The sequence below is a fragment of the Cyclopterus lumpus genome, chromosome 21, assembly GCF_009769545.1.
Source record: "Cyclopterus lumpus isolate fCycLum1 chromosome 21, fCycLum1.pri, whole genome shotgun sequence".
Taxonomy (NCBI): domain Eukaryota; kingdom Metazoa; phylum Chordata; class Actinopteri; order Perciformes; family Cyclopteridae; genus Cyclopterus; species Cyclopterus lumpus.
The window spans coordinates 380838-402047 of record NC_046986.1 but is presented as its reverse complement, the minus strand read 5'-3'; the positions used below and the strand labels follow the sequence as shown (position 1 = coordinate 402047).

Sequence of the window (21210 nt, the reverse complement as noted above, 5' to 3'; positions counted from 1 at the left end):
GACACTGCTCTTGGCTATGGTGTCTGGTATTTGGCTTCTCCTCTAATTTATGTCTGTTAAAATGCAAATAAGTAAAAGTGGGAGGACGGAACGGCATCTCGCAGATCTCAGCTTGCCCTTCTTACTTCTCTGAAGTCTGTTGTGAGCTCCATCAAGCGTGCACTCCTGTGACAGTTTAGTGTTTTATCGTTACGGGACGCTGCTGGGAGCTCACGGCTGACTTTTATTCCCTTATTGATGAGGAGGGAGTCTGTAGGCTTTGGGATGGCAGGAAGAAGCAAAGTAAGGTAACCTGTCATTTTGTTTTTCATAAGAATGAGATTGGACCACAATGTGAGTGCGCCTCCTTCAGAGCTGATAGAATCCTGATTGTCATCTTCTGCTTAGGTTTACACCTGGCATCAGATTACATGTTAATACTGCTGTAAATGCTGTTATAAAGCCATACATATATTTATGTATTTGGAAACCATTAATTGATTGTAACTCAACAAATAGACCCTCTAGACCTGTCTTATTCTTGTATATATAAAATAGATGTCTATCTATATATAGATGTATATCTATACATATATATATATATATATATATATATATATATATAAATATACATATATATAGATATACATATATCTATATATATATATTTGTTGTACTGTCATGTTTCTACAGTAGCCCAGAATGCCACCAAATTCTACACACTGTCCCTTTAATAAAATAATCTGTATAATATCCACAAACTGTATATAAAAAGTGGACGTATTCGTGGTGACATCACTCATCGGTTTTTGGAATGATGTTATGACGTTTTTTTGCAACCAGTGAACAGGAAGTGACCACATGTGGACTGATAAGAAGTGACTTCGAGACGCCATATACGGCTCTAGTAGAGACCTGTCAATCACCTTGTAGCCCCGCCCTAAAGCATCCCCTGCTTTCAGGTCTGTTGACTCTAAATTACCATAATTTAATAAACTCATGTTTACAATGTTTACTGAGGGAATACATCAAGAGTCATTTATATAGACTTCTATACAACCAGAGGAGTCGTCCCCTGGTGGTCAGTAGAGAGAATGCAGCTTTAACACATGAAGCATAGACTTCTATACAACCAGAGGAGTCGTCCCCTGGTGGTCAGTAGAGAGAATGCAGCTTTAACACATGAAGCATAGACTTCTATACAACCAGAGGAGTCGTCCCCTGGTGGTCAGTAGAGAGAATGCAGCTTTAACACATGAAGCATGGACTTCTATACAACCAGAGGAGTCGCCCCCTGGTGGTCAGGAGAGAGAATGCAGCTTTAACACATGAAGCATAGACTTCTATACAACCAGAGGAGTCGCCCCCTGGTGGTCAGTAGAGAGAATGCAGCTTTATCACATGAAGCATAGACATCTATACAACCAGAGGAGTCGCCCCCTGGTGGTCAGTAGAGAGAATGCAGCTTTAACACATGAAGCATAGACTTCTATACAACCAGAGGAGTCGTCCCCTGGTGGTCAGTAGAGAGAATGCAGCTTTAACACATGAAGCATAGACTTCTATACAACCAGAGGAGTCGCCCCCTGGTGGTCAGGAGAGAATGCAGCTGTAACACATGAAGCATGGACTTCTATACAACCAGAGGAGTCGCCCCCTGGTGGTCAGGAGAGAGAATGCAGCTTTAACACATGAAGCATAGACTTCTATACAACCAGAGGAGTCGCCCCCTGGTGGTCAGGAGAGAGAATGCAGCTTCAACACATGAAGCATAGACTCTATACAACCAGAGGAGTCGCCCCCTGGTGGTCAGGAGAGAGAATGCAGCTTTAACACATGAAGCATAGACTTCTATACAACCAGAGGAGTCGCCCCCTGGTGGTCAGGAGAGAGAATGCAGCTTTAACACATGAAGCATAGACTTTTATACAACCAGAGGAGTCGCCCCCTGGTGGTCAGGAGAGAGAATGCAGCTTTAACACATGAAGCATAGACTTCTATACAACCAGAGGAGTCGCCCCCTGGTGGTCAGGAGAGAGAATGCAGCTTTAACACATGAAGCATAGACTTCTATACAACCAGAGGAGTCGCCCCCTGGTGGTCAGGAGAGAGAATGCAGCTTTAACACATGAAGCATAGACTTCTATACAACCAGCGGAGTCGCCCTCTGGTGGTCAGTAGAAAGAATGCAGCTTTAGGACATGAAGCATAGACTTCACGCTGATACTGTCACTTTCTCACAGTCCTCAGGAATGTAACCACTTCTTGTGTCTCTCTCAATCTTCAGTCTGAGGACCAGTCAGTGAGCCACTAGCAGTAACGGTGGGGTCTGTCCGGTGCCGGGGAGGTCACGGAGGGCGTGGAGCTGGATGTATGAGACAGCTTCATGGGCGTGAATGACCATCTGGAGGATGGGACAGGCCACATCCTCAGCCTGGGGCTGGATCTGGACTACCTCCACGTTGAAGGTGCTGAGCGGCAGGCGGGCCTGAGCACTGTGACGGGTGCTGGGGATGTAGGGGTCAAAGCTGGGGCCCCTAGTAACAGCAGTGACAGTCTTGGTAATAGCAGCACAAGTTTTAGCACTAATTCAAGCTTCAGCAGCAGCAGTAGTTGCAGTAACTTCTCTGACAGCGATGATGAACGTCTCCAGAATGGGTCCGGTTCAGAATCTCAAAACCCTCACGAGGCTTCCCTGCAGCACCAAGAGTCTTCTTCAGTCCTCCAGACAGTCAGGCTGGACCTGGCAGCAAACCGATCCCCTGGAGACCCTCCACACCCAGAGACCTCGCCTCCCACTGACCCCCTCACAGACTACCGCGCCAAGGTGGAGTTTGCCCTCAAGCTGGGCTACCCGGAGGAGCTGGTGCTGCTGGTGCTGAGGAAACTGGGCACAGATGCACTCATCAACGATGTCCTGGGTGAGCTGGTGAAACTGGGAACCAAGATGGAGATGGAGCAACATGGAGGTCTGACTGTCTCCCAGTCTCCCTCCTCCTCTTTGTCATCCTCTTTGGCCTCCTTCTCCTCCTCCTCCAGCTCCTCTCTGGACTCCTGCCGGCTGTTGTGTCCGTCCCAGCTGCTGGAGGACAAAGACAACCTTCGTCCCGTTGTGCTGGACGGGAGCAATGTGGCCATGAGGTGAGGAGGGCAACAGAGTAGAGGAACCATCGGTTACCATCTAGCTGTTGTTAGCAGCTCGGCTGCAGCAGCTCAAGTATCAGCGTATGACGTACTGGAACATGCCAGAACTTTATGTAATCACGCCCAGCTTTTTGTAACTTGGATCAGAGCTTTTCAGACGTGACAAATACACATTTACATTTTTAGGGATTATACCAAGACAGCCAATTAGTTTGAAGCCAATGTAGAAACAGGTCTTAAAACCTCTACATAAACATCAACATGGGAGTAAATATTTAGCAGCCAAATAAAATATTTTACAGGATATTAAGTGTTTATTTCTTTATAACACATTTAATACTTGACTTCTTTCTCTACAGGGTTTGTTTAAAGGTAATAAAGTAGTTTCTGTATATATGATGTGAGTTTCCAGATAATTACACTTCCAGTTCCAATTACAGTTTAGTTTATGGCTTTTTGTTGGTTGCACTCTTCAGTGCCACGTGCAAGTATGACCAAAGCAGTGTTTCTCTACTACTAGTGCCCCTAAGGGTACTTTGGAGTAATGCAAGGGCTATGTGAGATATTATAATATAGAAATACCAATATCAATACCACTTTTTATGACAATATATTCATATTTTCAATTATATCATTAACTGTCAACTGTCGCAACATTTCTTTTGACCAAAGATGTTGTGTGTTGGTCATTTTTTTGCTGATTTCGACTGATATATAAATGAGTAAAACGTCTTGCATAAAAGTCTAATAACTAATACAGTCCAATGTTCCTGTTATAATGAAAACAAACTGTTGTGTAGCTCTAGAAAGCAAAATAAAAAATGTCACAGTGTTTTAAATTAGGACAACACTGATTGTTTAACATGTCTTTCTGCTCCTGCAGTCATGGAAATAAGGAAGTGTTTTCCTGCCAAGGCATCCAGCTGGCTGTCGATTGGTTCTTGGACCGAGGTCATCGTGACATCACTGTTTTTGTCCCTGCCTGGAGAAAAGAGCAGTCCCGCCCTGATGCACTCATCACAGGTAACAGCTGATGATGCAAAGTCTCAATGAAATGACACCGGAAGGATGTCGCTGATCCTCTGCTGCATGTGTAACTGTATCCCGTCTCCGTCTTCAGACCAGGACATTCTCCGGCGGCTGGAGAAAGAGAAGATCCTGGTCTTCACTCCCTCGCGCCGCGTGCAGGGACGCCGCGTGGTTTGCTACGACGACCGCTTCATCGTCAAACTGGCCTACGAGTCCGAGGGCATCATCGTCTCCAACGACAACTACCGCGACCTCGGCAACGAGAAGCCGGAGTGGAAGAAGTTCATCGATGAGCGTTTGCTGATGTATTCCTTTGTAAACGACAAGTAAGCGACTTGTTACAAAAGGAAGTAAAGATGGCGTGAAGCAAAGAGAAAAATGCTATTTATTAATGGGCAAATCCTTTATAAACACTGTAGCAGAAAATGTGGCATCGGATTTGGAAAACTAGACCAAAGACGGAATAGACCAAAGTTTTACTTTTGTCTAAGAGAAGTTCTCCGTCCTCGTTGGGTCTCTACCACTAAATATCACTTCAAGATGGGAAGTTATCTGAGGACTTCCTAGTTACTTGAACCAACACTTTTATTTCCTCATTGTTGTTCTTTAGATCTTTTATTACTTCTCTTCGCGTTAGCGTCACTGATCGAATCATCCCCTCAGTGTCTTGATTCATTGAAGGGATTTATTGTCATAAAGAAATGTTTGTTTGGGGTTTAATCTATTTTAACTGTGTATTCAGGTTCATGCCACCAGATGACCCCCTGGGACGACATGGACCCAGTCTGGAGAACTTCCTGAGGAAGAGGCCTATTATTGCCGAACACAGGAAGCAGCCATGTCCTTATGGTAAAAAATATTTATTTCTTAAAATAAGGAATAATAGCCGTTGTTGACTGCTTTAATCTGGTTCTACCTCTCCAAGGATGTAGAATGACCCCTAAATTATTCAACAATTAACTTGCTTGAAATGATGACCTTTTCAAAGTGAGTTTCTTTTTTCGTCTTTCAGGGAAGAAGTGCACATATGGCCACAAGTGCAAGTTTTACCACCCTGAAAGGGGAAGCCAGCCCCAGCGTGCCGTGGCTGATGAACTCCGTGCCAGTGCAAAGATGTCATCAGTGGCGTCTAGAGGTCTGCTGGAAGACGCCCTGATGGCAAAGAGACAAAGTTCCGGTCAACCAGAAGGAATGGCTGAGGCCCAGCGAAGTCGGGGCACTCCAAAGAAACAGTCGAACCCCAGCCCTCACAGCTCCTTCAGCGACCTCCTGGAGGACAGGCTTCGGATGCAGTCCAAAGTGGAAGGCCGTAGGGGAAGCAACAGCAGTGGCAGTAGCTGTAGCAGCAGCTTTCTAGGGTACCCAGCTCCGGGCGGACACCCTTCGTCTGGAAGCTTCGACCGATGGGAAAACCCTGGGGGAAACGGTGGAGGCAGCTCCAGGTTTGCTGGAGCCTCTGGTCCAAGCCAGGCTAAAACTCACCACATATGCAAGTCTCCAGAGCCAGGCTACAGCTCCCTGGTGAAGGCTTACTCCAGCCTCAGTCTGGTGGTGCCACAGAGTCCTGAATGCTTCCTCCCGGCTGATCTGCGAGCCGTATCGCTGCTGTCGGACTGTAGCAGTGAAGGTAGTGCAGACTCTTTCTCCCCGGACCCCTTGTTAGATGATAGCCCCAAGTGCCACCATCACCACCACCATCCTCACCACTATCATCATCACTGCTCCGGCCAGTACTCCCACCCTGTGATCCGCGTTCCTCCTGGACTGGGCCACCACGCTCCTCATGGCTATCCAGTTCCCCAAGCACTACGGAGACAACTTGGTTTTAGCTTGGAAGACCCCCTTGCTTCTGTTCCCTCTCATGGACCTCCACATCCCTTCAAGTCTCCTTCGGCTTACGTCCCACCACATCCCTTTAAGTCCCCTTCAGCTTACGTGCCACCACATCCCTTCAAGTCCCCTTCAGCTTACGTGCCACCACATCCCTTCAAGTCCCCTTCAGCTTACGTGCCACCACATCCCTTCAAGTCCCCTTCAGCTTACGTGCCACCACATCCCTTCAAGTCCCCTTCAGCTTACGTGCCACCACATCCCTTCAAGTCCCCTTCAGCTTACGTGTCACCACATCCCTTCAAGTCCCCTTCAGCTTACGTGCCACCACACCTTCAGCATCCATTGCTGAGCAGCTTTCCAGGGGAATTCCCTTCTCGTCCACCGCAAGCGTCCGGTGCTCACTCCCACTCTCAGAGCTCGCCGCTCGGCCGGGATTTGATGGGCTCCCTTTGGCAGGAAGGCGGGCTCCAAGAATCGCAAGTGTACAAAGCTTCAGCGCTTCATTCCCGAATAAACCATTCTGGGCTTAACCAACAACCCCAGCTTCCGGTAGACTGGGACCCCCATTACCAGCAGTCCCCTAATCCCCGCTACGACCCGTACGCCTTCCAGAGCCTCCCAGAAGTCCTGGAGAAGACCTGGCACTCACCTTGGGGCAGGCAATCCCATTCCCCCCCCCGTGGCCTTTCAGCCTCAAGTCTCCCACCGCTCCCCCAGTTGTCCCTTCCACCCATCACTGCCCACAAAGGCCACCTGTCCCCGGTGCCACAGCACCAGGAGCCCCCTGCCTTGGGCCGATACCAGGACCTCAGAGAGAGGGTGTTTGTTAACTTGTGCCGCATCTTCCCTCCTGACCTGGTGAGGATGGTGATGATCAGGAACCCCCACGTGGTGGACGCTCAGGAGCTCGCGGCTGTGATTCTGATGGAGAAATCGCAGCACGGTTCTTGAACGAGGGTTAGAAGCTGAAGTTGCAGCTTCATCGTAACTTCATGCTGCAGGTTTATCCCTCGCACTCGTCTCGATTATTAAAGTCAAGGTTGGACAGAAACAAACCAAAAGCACAATATATACAGCCGTTAATGCACTGCTTTATTGCAGGGAAGTAGCCTCATTAATTTTAATGGTATCTTTGTAAAGGGACATCCCCAAATTGCCATATTTCTTTCTATGAATATGCCTGCTATTACAGCACTTAAGATCAGGAAAGGTTGGGGATTAATGTGCATGTTTGAGCTCAAGCTTTGAATCAAGACAGCGGTTTTGCTTCGGGAGGACTTTAGTCTGTTTCAAAGGTGACAGCGTTGTTCATTTTAAATTAATTTATTTGTTATATTTTAAGTTATTTACATATGTTTTTAAATTATTCTGTTTTTGGCACTTTTTTGTTATTGCTGTGTTTCATCCTCAGCTTTTATTATTTGTTATTATTTTTTGGCAATCATATCAGGGTATACGTATACCTACAAGTATATCTACTTTCCATCTGAGTAAAATACTTCTCTTTTTTCTATTTGCTGAGGCGATAGCATGGGGGCAAAGGAATATATATATTCAATAGTAAAATGTCTTCATGCATTGTTGATATATTCCGACCGTATGTGAGGCTCCAAGTAGCTCAACTAACGGATCGATGGTTTCTGTATGAACCAACAGGTGGCCGATCAGATGCTGTGGTGAGATTTTGTGGATTTTCCCAAATAGGGAAGTGAAACTCGAGCGGCACCCACAAAAGAATATCGAAAAAACTCCACTCGAAAACCCCGAGCTGCTGTTTATTTTCCTCTGCTCGGTTTATTCCAGTCAGCTGACTTCACACGTCAGCAGCTTTCAGTACAGAATGTATTATTATTTCAATTTTTTTAAACCACATTATTAATTAATAATGATAGAATTCTAAATCATGTGACGGTGGAGAGCACCAGGAATGTTTGGGTGGAAAAGAAGATTGTAGGTTTATTTTTTAAAGTATGTGTTAATTTATTACATGTTCGCGCGTGTGAATATATGTCTTGCATTAGACACAGGGTCTCGTTTGTCCGTGGGGACACCACTAAACTCATCGGTTTAGTCAAGAAACAAATAGATTTTAAGAAAAATAACTAAATAAAAAGTGGTATTACCTTTCTTAACTCATTTAAAACCATCAAGGGCTTGAAGGAATTACCTCACACGTCAATAAGCTAATAACTCAATATTATATATGTTAAAACGTAGTAAAAAGTTTGATCAAAAGTGATGATTGTAATTATCAGTATTTCCATGTTCTCTTAATGTAAACGCGCTTTGATATTCTCATGATCACCATCACCACCAATGGGATTGTGGGTCTCTCCCTGGTCTGACACCCGGCAGCCAGATGACACCTCTCTTTGTTGATACAAATTGTATCCTATACATCGTTGTTTTTATATGAGAATATTTTAAAAAAAGAAAATATTTGGAGTTGAATATTTTTGAGTATTGGTGGCAAACGTAGTCACCTGTTGGTGCTTAGCCTATATTTATTTATATTTGTTCAAGTGCAGGAAAGAGACCTTTTTGTTTATATTGTCAGTGTTAAAATGAAAAGGTGTGGCTAAAAGGTGACATATTGTTAGCTCGTTAGCTTCAAACCTCGGAGAAGTGCAGTCAATAAAAAAAGAGGTTTTAATGAGCTAGCATCTTAAATTTGTGCCACACCTCCAAATCTTTTACACACACTTTCTTCTTTATTGTCTCTTACTTGAAGCTCTCAGGAACGAGTCCTCAGTCGTCCTCTTCCTCCGGCTGGCACCGTGTGCTAGTGTCCGTCTTAATGAAACACGACCTCTGAAAGGCGCCGTGTCGACATTCCTGTGGATACCAAAAAAAAAAAAAAAAAAGCTTATCTAGTGTTTGAGGGAAAAAACTATTTTTCTATGATCATGAACTTGTTAAGAGCAATTTGTTTCTATCTTTACCTGCAGGAAGAGATCGTAATGAGGGGATGAGTCACCTTGACTGTTGTGTTCCCCAAAAGTTACTCAAGTGTTCAGACTGAATATGATTCTTTGTTATTGATCCGTGTGATGTCATCTCTGTATGTTTAAAAAGGGTTTTTTCACAGCAGAGAAACAGGTGTTATTGAACTAATCCTAAACTATTCACGTGAAGGAAAACCTTCTTTTTTTAGCCACATATTCCGTCCATGCAGCCAAGTTTGAAAGACAGACTTTTTCTAAGTAACCAGTTACATTGTAACCCTGTCAATGGGGAATAGAAAACATTAAAAACCTGCATATATGTGCTTATTTTGAAAAAGGAGTTCCTGGTGTCCACGACATGCACAATGCCAGCTCCCTGAAACGGAAACCCGACATTTTGATGTGTTAGGCCAAACTGCACTTGATTTTGTTGTGTTCTAAGGTCTTATGAAACTGCATCAATGATATTTCTATCTTTCTTTCTTTCTTTTTGTTTACAGCGAATCGTTACGGTGCATTTGTTATTTTTTGTCGATCCCACGATGCCTCACAGAAACGGACGTTTGCACCGGCATCACGCCACGTGACCGGCGTCACATTCAGTCTGAACACCTGAAAAAGTGTGGGTTTTGTCTGTTTTTGTAATTTGTTGCTCTTTTGACTAAAATGGCCTAAAATCTACAAGACAGAAATGTCAAATATCAACGCCTTTATTTCTCATGAGCTTTAATGCAGCTTAACTTCTCTTCAGGGACCAAAAGATGTTTATTGCTTCCCTGTGTGCTGGTCGTATGAAACCAAAATATAAAAGACGATATTAAAGTGTTTGACCATTGCTGCTGTTTCACTTTTTCCTGCTGGCAGATGAAGAGTTTCACTCCAACAGATTATCCAAAGCTGTCACGTGCAACTGCTTCAGCCGATGAAGCCCCGCCCACACCACGGCATCGTTTGACCGGGTCATTCCCATACAGAACGTGCCCCCAAAAGACAAAAGAAACTTGAGATTCACACAAAAATGTTTTTCCTCCGCTAATGAATTTGACCATGTCATTGATCGTCTTTGTTCATCTTTCTCTTCTCTTATTGGATCAAAAATGTGACTTTTGGAGTGGGCAAACTCAACTTGAGCTTTAGGAACTGAAACTGAAAACTAAGCTACAGAATCTGGGGAACTGAGGCCAAATGACACGTGTTGACTGTTTTGTGAGATGTAATGTGAGCAATAAAAGCCCAGTGCAGCTTAACGTGTTCCTGGATTACTTCTTAGCTCAGGCTGGTTCTGCAGGGCACGGTGATCCGATGCTACGGGGCGCTAACGGGAGGCATGGTGATCCGATGCTACGGGGCGCTAACGGGAGGCACGGTGATCCGATGCTACGGGGCGCTAACGGGAGGCACGGTGATCCGATGCTACGGGGCGCTAACGGGAGGCACGGTGATCCGATGCTACGGGGCGCTAACGGGAGGCACGGTGATCCGATGCTACGGGGCGCTAACGGGAGGCACGGTGATCCGATGCTACGGGGAACTGACGGGAGGCACGGTGATCCGATGCTACGGGGCGCTAACGGGAGGCACGGTGATCCGATGCTACGGGGCGCTAACGGGAGGCATGGTGGTTCGATGCTACGGGGCGCTAACGGGAGGCACGGTGGTTCGATGCTACGGGGCGCTGACGGGAGGCACGGTGATCCGATGCTACGGGGCGCTGACGGGAGGCACGGTGGTTCGATGCTACGGGGCGCTGACGGGAGGCACGGTGATCCGATGCTACGGGGCGCTGACGGGAGGCACGGTGATCCGATGCTACGGGGCGCTAACGGGAGGCACGGTGATCCGATGCTACGGGGCGCTGACGGGAGGCACGGTGATCCGATGCTACGGGGCGCTAACGGGAGGCACGGTGATCCGATGCTACGGAGCGCTAACGGGAGGCACGGTGGTTCGATGCTACAGCACTGGTCTAGTCAGAGATGTACACACATCACATTTCATAATAAGTATCACTGGCTTGATTAAAAGATTATAAATTTGTGACATTTGTTTTTTAAGAACCTCTGAAATTTGGATTCTGGTTGTTGCAACTATTATATTTCTGTTGTGCAACACTGACATCTTGTGGCCAATCATGGAAGTGAAGACAAAGACTTCTTTTGCTCTGCAGCTGGAGATTACAGTAAAAACGAGTTTCTCTTCTCAATCATAACTGCACACGGACATGAAATAACTTTTAGTGTATTCGTAAGTTTAATCTGAATGTTCCCTGCATAAATCAGCTTTTAATCGAGTTCTGTTGGCAGAAATGCAGATTTGAGTCGATTGTTTTTGTTTTGGGAATGTATTAATAATAATTTTGAGTCATTGAAACATTGAAAGTCAGTCGTCTGTCTTCAAAGTCCGTCCACATTTCTTACGTTAAATACCTGAATATTAGCAACAAAATATAAAAATAGTGAACAGGAAATAATAAATACATGTCTGAAAATGTATATAAACATATATTATATTACATATTATTATTAATGGCTTCAGTTTCTCGAGCATTGTCAAGTTTTGTGTAAAGTAACTGGTAAGTGAAGTAAATGTAGTAAAAAGTACATTCTCTCTCTCCGTGATATGAATTAGATTATTAGTTTAAAAACAGAGTTCAGTTGACATAACAGCTCTGATTCCATTTCATAATTATTCAATCTGCTGTTTGTGTTCTTATGTGTGAAACTAAATGTCAAAAGGTCAAAAGGTCACTCCAGCAGCACACACTCTACACACAAGTAGTTTATAGATGTAGTTTATAGATGTATAGATGTAGTTTATAGATGTATTTTATGGATGTAGTTGATAGATGAAGTTTATAGATGTATTTTATAGATGTATATATGTAGTTTATGGATGTAGTTTATGCATGTAGTTTATAGATGTAGTTTATGGATGTAGTTTATAGATGTAGTTTACAGATGTAGTTTATAGATGTAGTTTACAGATGTAGTTTATATATGTATAGATGTAGTTTATATATGTAGTTTATGCATGTAGTTTATATATGTAGTTTATGGATGTAGTTTATAGATGTAGTTTACAGATGTAGTTTATAGATGTATATGTAGTTTATAGATGTAGTTTATGCATGTAGTTTATAGATGTAGTTTATGGATGTAGTTTATATATGTAGTTTATATATGCATTTTATGGATGTAGTTTATATATGTATAGATGTAGTTTATATATGTAGTTTATGCATGTAGTTTATAGATGTATTTTTTGGATGTAGTTTATATATGTATTTTATATATGCATTTTATGGATGTAGTTTATATATGTATAGATGTAGTTTATATATGTAGTTTATGCATGTAGTTTATATATGTAGTTTATGCATGTAGTTTATATATGTAGTTTATGGATGCAGTTTATAGATGTATAGATGTAGTTTATAGATGTAGTATATAGATGTAGTGTATGGATGTAGTTTATAGATGTAGTTTATAGATGTATATATGTAGTTTATAGATGCAGTTTATAGATGTAGTTTATAGATGTATAGATGTAGTTTATAGATGTATATATGTAGTTTATAGATGCAGTTTATAGATGTAGTTTATAGATGTGAAAGGTTATTTTTGGGGAGTTTTTCCTGATCCGATGTGAGGTCAAAGGTCAGGGATGTCGTATGTGTACAGATTGTAAAGCCCTCTGAGGCAAATTTGTAATTTATGGTATTGGACTATACAAAATAAACTGAATTGAATGTATATATGTATTTTATAGATATAGTTTATAGATTTAGTTTATAGATGTTGTTTTTTAGATGTAGTTTATAGATGTATGGATGTAGTTTATAGATGTAGTTTATAGATGTATAGATGTAGTTTATATATGTAGTTTATAGATGTTGTTTATAGATGCCGTTTATAGATGTATATATGTAGTTTATAGATGTTTATAGATGTAGTTTATAGATGTATATATGGAGTTTATAGATGTATAGATGTAGTTTATAGATGTAGTTTATAAATGTATAGATGTAGTTTATAGATGTATAGATGTAGTTTATAGATGTAGTTTATAGATGTATATATGGAGTTTATAGATGTATAGATGGAGTTTATAGATGTTGTTTATAGATGTATAGATGTTGTTTATAGATGTATAGATGTAGTTTATAGATGGAGTTTATAGATGTATAGATGTAGTTTATAGATGTATAGATGTAGTTTATAGATGTATATATGGAGTTTATAGATGTATAGATGTAGTTTATAGATGTAGTTTATAGATGTATATATGTAGTTTATAGATGTATAGATGTAGTTTATAGATGTATGGATGTAGTTTATAGATGTAGTTTATAGATGTAGTTTATAGATGTCGTTTATACATGCCGTTTATAGATGTAGTTTATAGATGTATAGATGTAGTTTATAGATGTCGTTTATACATGCTGTTTATAGATGTAGTTTATAGATATATAGATGTAGTTTATAGATGTCGTTTATAGATGTATAGATGTAGTTTATAGATGTATATATGTAGTTTATAGATGTATGGATGTAGTTTATAGATGTAGTTTATAGATGTCGTTTATACATGCTGTTTATAGATGTAGTTTATAGATGTATGGATGTAGTTTATAGATGTAGTTTATAGATGTAGTTTATAGATGTATAGATGTAGTTTATAGATGTAGTTTATAGATGTCGTTTATAGATGCCGTTAATAGATGTATATATGTAGTTTATAGATGTTGTTTATAGATGTAGTTTATAAATGTATAGATGTTGTTTATAGATGTAGTTTATAGATGTAGTTTATAGATGTATATATAGAGTTTATAGATGTAGTTTATAGATGTAGTTTATAGATGTATAGATGTAGTTTATAGATGTATATATGTAGTTTATAGATGTATGGATGTAGTTTATAGATGTAGTTTATAGATGTCGTTTATACATGCCGTTTATAGATGTAGGTTATAGATGTATAGATGTTGTTTATAGATGTTGTTTATAGATGTATAGATGTAGTTTATAGATGTTGTTTATAGATGTAGAGATGTAGTTTATAGATGTTGTTTATAGATGTATAGATGTAGTTTATGGATGTATATATGTAGTTTATAGATGCAGTTTATAGATGTATAGATGTAGTTTATAGATGTATATATGTAGTTTATAGATGTCGTTTATAGATGTATAGATGTAGTTTATAGATGTATATATGTAGTTTATAGATGTATGGATGTAGTTTATAGATATAGTTTATAGATGTTTATTTTATTTATTTATTCATTTATTTTGCAGGGACAATGCACACCAATCAACAGTTGGACTGTAAGTGAGCCAGAGTTAGCCAGAGAGGCTAATTTCCATCTGCTGTCCCTGGCCAGATGTTTTTAAGGCAGCCTAAAATAACAAAATCTCAAAATAAAAATGGAAATAAAATTCATAGACAAACTGACAACAACATATAAACAAAACCAATACACAGCAAAAAGAAAGGGTACAGCAATAGACCGGAGACATAACGGGCTGCAGCATCAGGCAGAACAAACCCAGCTACAATACAACATACACATAAAAGACAAATGCACATAAAGGAGAAACAAGCATCAGGACAGACAGCACATCAATGACTGCACACCTGATTGGCAACAAGCCATTCCTTCAGGTTATGCTTGAACGTGTTGTACGTGTTGTGTGCACGTATGTGTGGTGGCAGAGCATTCCACGAGTGACCTGCCTTCACTGAGAATGTAGACTTGCTAAACGAGCTTGACCTATATGAAATGACACAATCACCTCTTGTAGCAGATCTAGTGAGTCTGCTGCTTTCACTGCTTTGTTTAACAAATTCACTAAGCGGGGGCGGAGCCATACCATTTAAAAATTTTAAAACCAGACACACATCAGTGAATTTAATGATGTTCTCCCAACTCAGGATGTGGTGTTTTGTGAGAATATTGCAGTGATGGTGGTGTTTTTGTTTTTTATCAAGTATTTTGATGGCTTGCTTATGGAGAATGGGAATAGATTTTAATGTTGTGCTGTTGGCTTGTGCCCAGCTGGTTAAGCAGTAGGTCAGATGGGGGACAATCATTGCATTAAAATACAATTTTGCAGCCTGCATGGTTAAACAGTGTCTTATATATCTAATATTCATGAGATTAAATTTCAAGACCTTTGTCACATGGTTTACCTGTTTTTTAAAAGAGAGATTAGAATCAATAAAAATACCTAAATATTTAAAATATGACACTACCTGTAGCCTCTCACCAGCAACATAAACGTCTGGCTCCGGTGACACTTTGCAAGCCCTCCTTGTGAAGAACATACAAACAGTCTTTTTAACATTCAGATGAAGGCAGGAATTTGCAAGCCATTTAGTTACATTAGTCATTGTGGACGTGAGTTTGAGTGCAGCTTGTTCTTTGTTCTTTGCATGCACATACATCACTGTATCGTCAGCATACATTTGAATATCACACCCATCGCAGACGTCCGGCAAATCATTAATATATAAACTGAATAAAAGGGGTCCCAAAATAGAACCCTGGGGTACTCCCACAGTAGATCTTAGAGTAGATGATGAAACATCACCCACTCTGACACACTGTGTTCTTCCTTCAAGGTAGGATTTCAGCAGGGCAAGAGACTCTCGGGAAAAGTTAAAACTTGACAATTTATTAAGCAGGACATTGTGATTAACCGTATCAAAAGCCTTCTTGAGGTCAAGAAAAACCGCTGCTACTACCCCCCCCCCCCCTTTATCCATTTTAAGCTTCACTTTCTCTAAGAGGAAGCAGTTTGCTGTTTCAGTCGAATGATTGGCCCTGTAACCAAACTGCATAGGATGGAGCTGATATGGAGAGCTGTTGAGATGTTTAGTAAGTTGCTACACATTTCTCAGCAATTTTGGAAACAGCAGGAAGAATACTGATCGGCCGATAATTGGAGACATCAGTTGAATCTCCCGACTTAAAAATGGGCGTTACTATGGCTGATTTCCATCCTTTTGGGAACACACATTGCCTGAGAGAGTTATTCACAATGTTTGTGATTGGGTGAGCGAGTGTGCCTTTGTGTTTCTTTAGAAAAATATTGTCAATTCCATAAACATCTTTGGCCCTTGAGTTCTTGAGTGAGCCTAGAACTCTGGTAAAAGTAGATTCAGTGACATCTTGAATAGAGAAGCATGGTTGATCTTCATTTACTGGTATAAGATCAAGTTTACCAATACTGGAGCTTTGAATTAAAGCCTCCACTGAGTTGTTAAAGTATGAATTGAAAGTTGTACAAATTACAACTTCATCTTGTGTAAGGCCCCCGTTAACTTTAATTTTAAGTTGCTTCCTTGAATTGCTGCTATCTTTGTCTGTTAGCTTCTTTAGATTATCCCATATCATTTTAGAATGACCTTCTGCTTCATCAATGATTTTAAAAAAAAAGTAGCCTTTGCTTTTCTAAGTTCTTTTGTTACAAGGTTTCTCAGCATTATGAATTTCTGCCTATCATTTCCTAATTTAGACTTGAGTGCCAGTTTTAACGCATAGTCCCGTTTTTTCATAACATTCCAGATGTCACTATTTAGCCATGGAAGTGCGTTCTTTTGATTTTGTTTAACTTTGGTTTTTTTAAGGAAATGGTTAATTGTGGTCTGTATTGTGGATAAGAAGATGTTGCTATCTTCCTCAGCACTTGCACCTTATAAACGGTTGCTCCAATCAATTCCTTGTATAGCATCATGAAATGAATTTTGGTCACCTTTCGGTATTCTTAATTGATAAGCCTTTCTGGTAGATGATATATTAAAACGTTTCTTTGTAAGTTTTCTTGTTAAAAGTATTAAATTATGGTCAGACAAACCTGTTACCATATTGTGGGTTTTGATTATTCTTTCTGGTTTATTGCTAAAAATCAAATCAATCTGGGACTGAGAAGAGTTGGTTATTCTTGTGGGCTTGTTCACTAGCTGGGTCATATTAAAACAATCAGTTGTATGTTTTAGGGATTTCCTTCCAGACTTATTCTCCCAATTTACATTAAAATCACCCATTAATATAACCTCTTTATCCAAGTCACATTCCTTGAAGATGGAATTAAGCTGGTCAAAAAATTCACATTTTGATGATGGTGGTCTGTAGAGACAGATTAGAGTAAAAGACATTTGAGGTGATAGTGATACTCTCAGACCAATACATTCCAATGTGACATTACTTGACCACTCAATCTGGCTGCAGTTAAGGTGTTCTTTAATATAAAACATTACTCCTCCTCCTTTACCACTACATCGATCCCTTCTAAATATATTGTATCCACGTACATACAAAGCAGCAGAGGGCGAATTTATAATTAGCCACGTTTCTGAGAGACATAGAAAGTCCAGGTTTGAATCCACAACAAGATGTTTTATTTGATCCATTTTAGGCAGGAGACTTTGAATATTCAAATGCCCCCCAAACAGTCCTTTAGGTCTTGCGTGTATCCCAGAGCACCCGGGCATGATTAACCGTTTTGAAAAGTTTATGTTCCCGTAATCTTCTGATAGCTGGATTAAGACCACTTTGTTTGACTGGCATGCTCCTGCTAGGGCCTGGGCCTAGCCCAGTCGTAGCCGGTGTGCTACTGCTAGGGCCTAGCCTAGTTGTAGTTGGGGTGCTACCACCAGGGCCTGGGTCAAGCATAGTTGGGGTGCTACCACCAGGGCCTAGGCCGATCCTAGCTGCAGCTGGGGTGCCACGGCCAGGGCCTGGGCCCAGCCCAGTTGTAGCTGGCATGCTACTGCTAGGGCCTGGGCCTAGCCCGGTCGTAGCTGGCATGCTACTGCTAGGGCCTGGGCCTAGCCTGGTCGTAGCTGGCATGCTACTGCTAGGGCCTGGGCCTAGCCTGGTCGTAGCTGGCATGCTACTGCTAGGGCCTGGGCCTAGCCTGGTCGTAGCTGGCATGCTACTGCTAGGGCCTGGGCCTAGCCTGGTTGTAGCTGGCATGCTACTGCTAGGGCCTGGGCCTAGCCTGGTCGTAGCTGGCATGCTACTGCTAGGGCCTGGGCCTAGCCTGGTCGTAGCCGGCATGCTACTGCTAGGGCCTGGGCCTAGCCTGGTTGTAGCTGGCATGCTACTGCTAGGGCCTGGGCCAGACCTGACGGTGGCAGAAAGTTTGTTTCTTCCATCCAGTAGTTCACATGTATCTGGATGAAGAGTAGAGCCACCAATGCATGGCTGTTGTTCAGTAGCCAGCAGTCCCAAAGGAAAGATATCTGTTGTTTCCTTCCTTCCAGTACAATCAAGCCAAACTTGCACTGATTCATGAAGATGATCCTCTGACAAATGACTTTTTTGGTCACGGATAAGGTTTGCTAGTGGACCAGGATTCAGTTGTATATCCCCACTTAGCAGCAGCAGAAACAGTAGAGTGCTGTAAACATACCTTTGTTTGCTTCTCTTGCTGCATTGTTTGCTGTTTCTGCTAGAAATTCCATTGAAATGTTCTTTCTGCCAAAAAATGGAATAAGCAGTCAAATATCCGTGTCCAAAGAAATTCAGTCTCGCTGAAAAAGGTGCAGAATGTCCAGGAGTGATTGCTTGATTTTAAACCAGGCAGAGGCCTTGAGCAGGTGGAACTAGCAAAATCCACAAGCAGAATAGCAGGGTCCAAAAACCTGCATTTTCTCTGTGTCTTTTAATGGATTCTGGTCTTTGATTGAAGTTTTTCTTTGAGTTGAAGCATTTTTGAAAAGCATCAACTAAAACTGATAGAATATGGAGTAAAAGGTTAAATAAGAGGAATGGTGTGGAGCCCAACACACCACACCTGTTCTCTGTGGCAGCCATCTAAAAGATTATCGTTTATACATGCCGTTTATAGATGTATAGATGTAGTTTATAGATGTCGTTTATACATGCTGTTTATAGATGTATAGATGTAGTTTATAGATGTCGTTTATAGATGTATAGATGTAGTTTATAGATGTATATATGTAGTTTATAGATGTATGGATGTAGTTTATAGATGTCGTTTATACATGCTGTTTATAGATGTAGTTTATAGATGTATAGATGTAGTTTATAGATGTTGTTTATAGATGTATAGATGTAGTTTATAGATGTAGTTTATAGATGTATGGATGTAGTTTATAGATGTTGTTTATACATGCCGTTTATAGATGTAGTTTATAGATGTATGGATGTAGTTTATAGATGTAGTTTATAGATGTTTATACATGCCGTTTATAGATGTATTTTATAGATGTATAGATGTAGTTTATAGATGTCGTTTATACATGCCGTTTATAGATGTAGTTTATAGATGTATTTTATAGATGTATAGATGTAGTTTCTAGATGTCGTTTCTAGATGTTGCGCTTCGACTCAACTTTATTTCTACAGAATTTTAAAACAGATGAAATGTGAATGAAATAAAAGCTTTGAAAAGGTTCTGTTTGATCAGTAAGTCCTCCTCTTCCTCTTTCTCCTCCTCCTCCTCCCTTCCCTCTTCTTCCTCCTCCTCCTCTTCCTGACATGATTATTATATGGATCCAATATTTACAGGTGGATTATTCCAATCAGAGGGTGCTTTAAACATTTAAACATTGATTGATAGAAGTCTGACTAGAAGTGCCCTCCTCGGCCACCAGAGGGCAGCAGATCCCCATCTTCATCCATTATTGGTTTTCACACCAGATATGAATAGGTAGTGTCTATGGAGGACATAGGAGGTTATTAGACTAACATTTGATGTCATGAGTACCTTAAGTGTCTTTCTGTATCCTGGTTTGTCTTCATCTTAAAATAACTTCTAAAGCTGGCTATGATAAACTGTGTATTTGTTGATGTTTCTTTTTTTTTTAAAGAAAACATGATTTTCTAACTTGTCAGTGGGTTGGGGGATAAGAACAAATCAATATAGTTTTTGAATTGTGATCATAGATTTAATTGGCTAATTAGTGTTGATTATCTTGCAACTAAGAATTGAACTAGTGTCATCATCCATGTAAAAAATCAGAAGTGAATTCATATATTTTCAAGGATGCATTGCAAGAATCTTTGAGAAACACATTTAAAAAAGAAATGAAGCCACTGTGAACGTGGACGAGATCCATCGAATGAGGCAGAACTACTCCAAACACAAGGAAGTCTTTAGATGTCTGGTTCTGGTTTTCATCTACACAAGTTCTAATGGTTGCATTCATGTTTTAGCTGATAGTTTGAATGGAATATTGAACATTTTGGTTGAATGAGGCGGAGCATTTTATATCAGATTTCTACATAATCCTACACTGTAGATGCAGCTACGGGAGCCATTTCAAAGGCTCCAGCTCAGTCCTAATTGTTTGTAACTTAGCAAACAGATTCAAAGGATGCTGGGGAGGAAGGAAGAAGTCCAAGAAGTCCAAGAAGTCCAAGCTACCAAAGAGCCACAATGATCGTATGTAATTATACCTTTATTTGCGGTATTGTTATTTTAATTATTTATTGATGCTGTTTGCATTAAAGCAAACTCTTTCTCACTTTCAAGTGTGAGAAAGTGCCCCCTGTGGACCTTATAAATAGGTTCATTGGGGTTTTTCTGCGCTTATATAACATCAGATGTGCATGTGTGTGTGTGTGTGTGTGCGTGTGTGTGTGTGTGTGCATGTGTGTATGTGTGTGTGTGTATGCAGGAGCATGTCTGTGTCACATCAAAAGCTTGAGCTGGTAATAAGAGAGACGGATGGTTTTTGACTCTGGTGGAACGAGCTCCCCATTGACATCAGGACAGCAGAAAGTCTCTACATCTTCCGTCGCAAACTAAAAACACATCTTTTTCGACTATACCTTGAATAGGGAAGGTAGAGCCGTAGTAGCACTTAAATGTCCCTTACCGATAGCACTTTGTAGTTTGGCACTTTAGTAGCACTTAAAATGGCACTTACGTACTCTGTAGTTTAACGTTATTGAAGAAATTGTACTTTCTTGATTCTTGTTGTTCTGAGTTTGGACTCATGGTTTAATGCACTTATTGTAAGTCGCTTTGGATAAAAGCGTCAGCTAAATGACATGTGATGTAATGTGATGTAATGACTGAACAAGGCAGTGAACGTCTCTCTCTCTCACTCTCTCTCTCTCTCACCTCATCTTCACACACTCAAATCCACCCCAGATGTTTACACTGTAAAAATACCCCTTAACAGGAAGGGTTTGTGTAACGATGAAAATGGCCACAGGAAGACGTGCAGTGAGTTACGCTACGTGGTTACGTTACATTGTTACAATACGTTGCGTAGTTACGTTGCGTGGTTACGTTAC

General features: G+C 41.0%; 1 protein-coding gene and 1 long non-coding RNA gene across 2 annotated transcripts; one reads left to right on the top strand and one right to left on the bottom strand.

Moving 5' to 3' along the window:
• The first annotated feature begins 149 nt into the window (after positions 1–149).
• Positions 150–10063, top strand: LOC117751047 (probable ribonuclease ZC3H12C). Its single transcript, XM_034562560.1, has 6 exons — positions 150–287; positions 2267–3120; positions 4007–4146; positions 4244–4478; positions 4895–5001; positions 5165–10063. The coding sequence occupies exons 2-6, from the start codon at positions 2366–2368 to the stop codon at positions 6934–6936; spliced, it is 3009 nt and encodes a 1002-aa protein (XP_034418451.1). The 5' UTR covers positions 150–287; positions 2267–2365; the 3' UTR covers positions 6937–10063.
• Positions 3562–8995, bottom strand: LOC117751048. The gene is made up of 3 exons (XR_004611840.1): positions 8928–8995; positions 8711–8820; positions 3562–4463 (listed from the first exon to the last, which is right to left on the bottom strand). It is a non-coding gene; the product is annotated as an uncharacterized LOC117751048 (long non-coding RNA).
• Positions 10064–21210: the final 11147 nt, after the last annotated feature.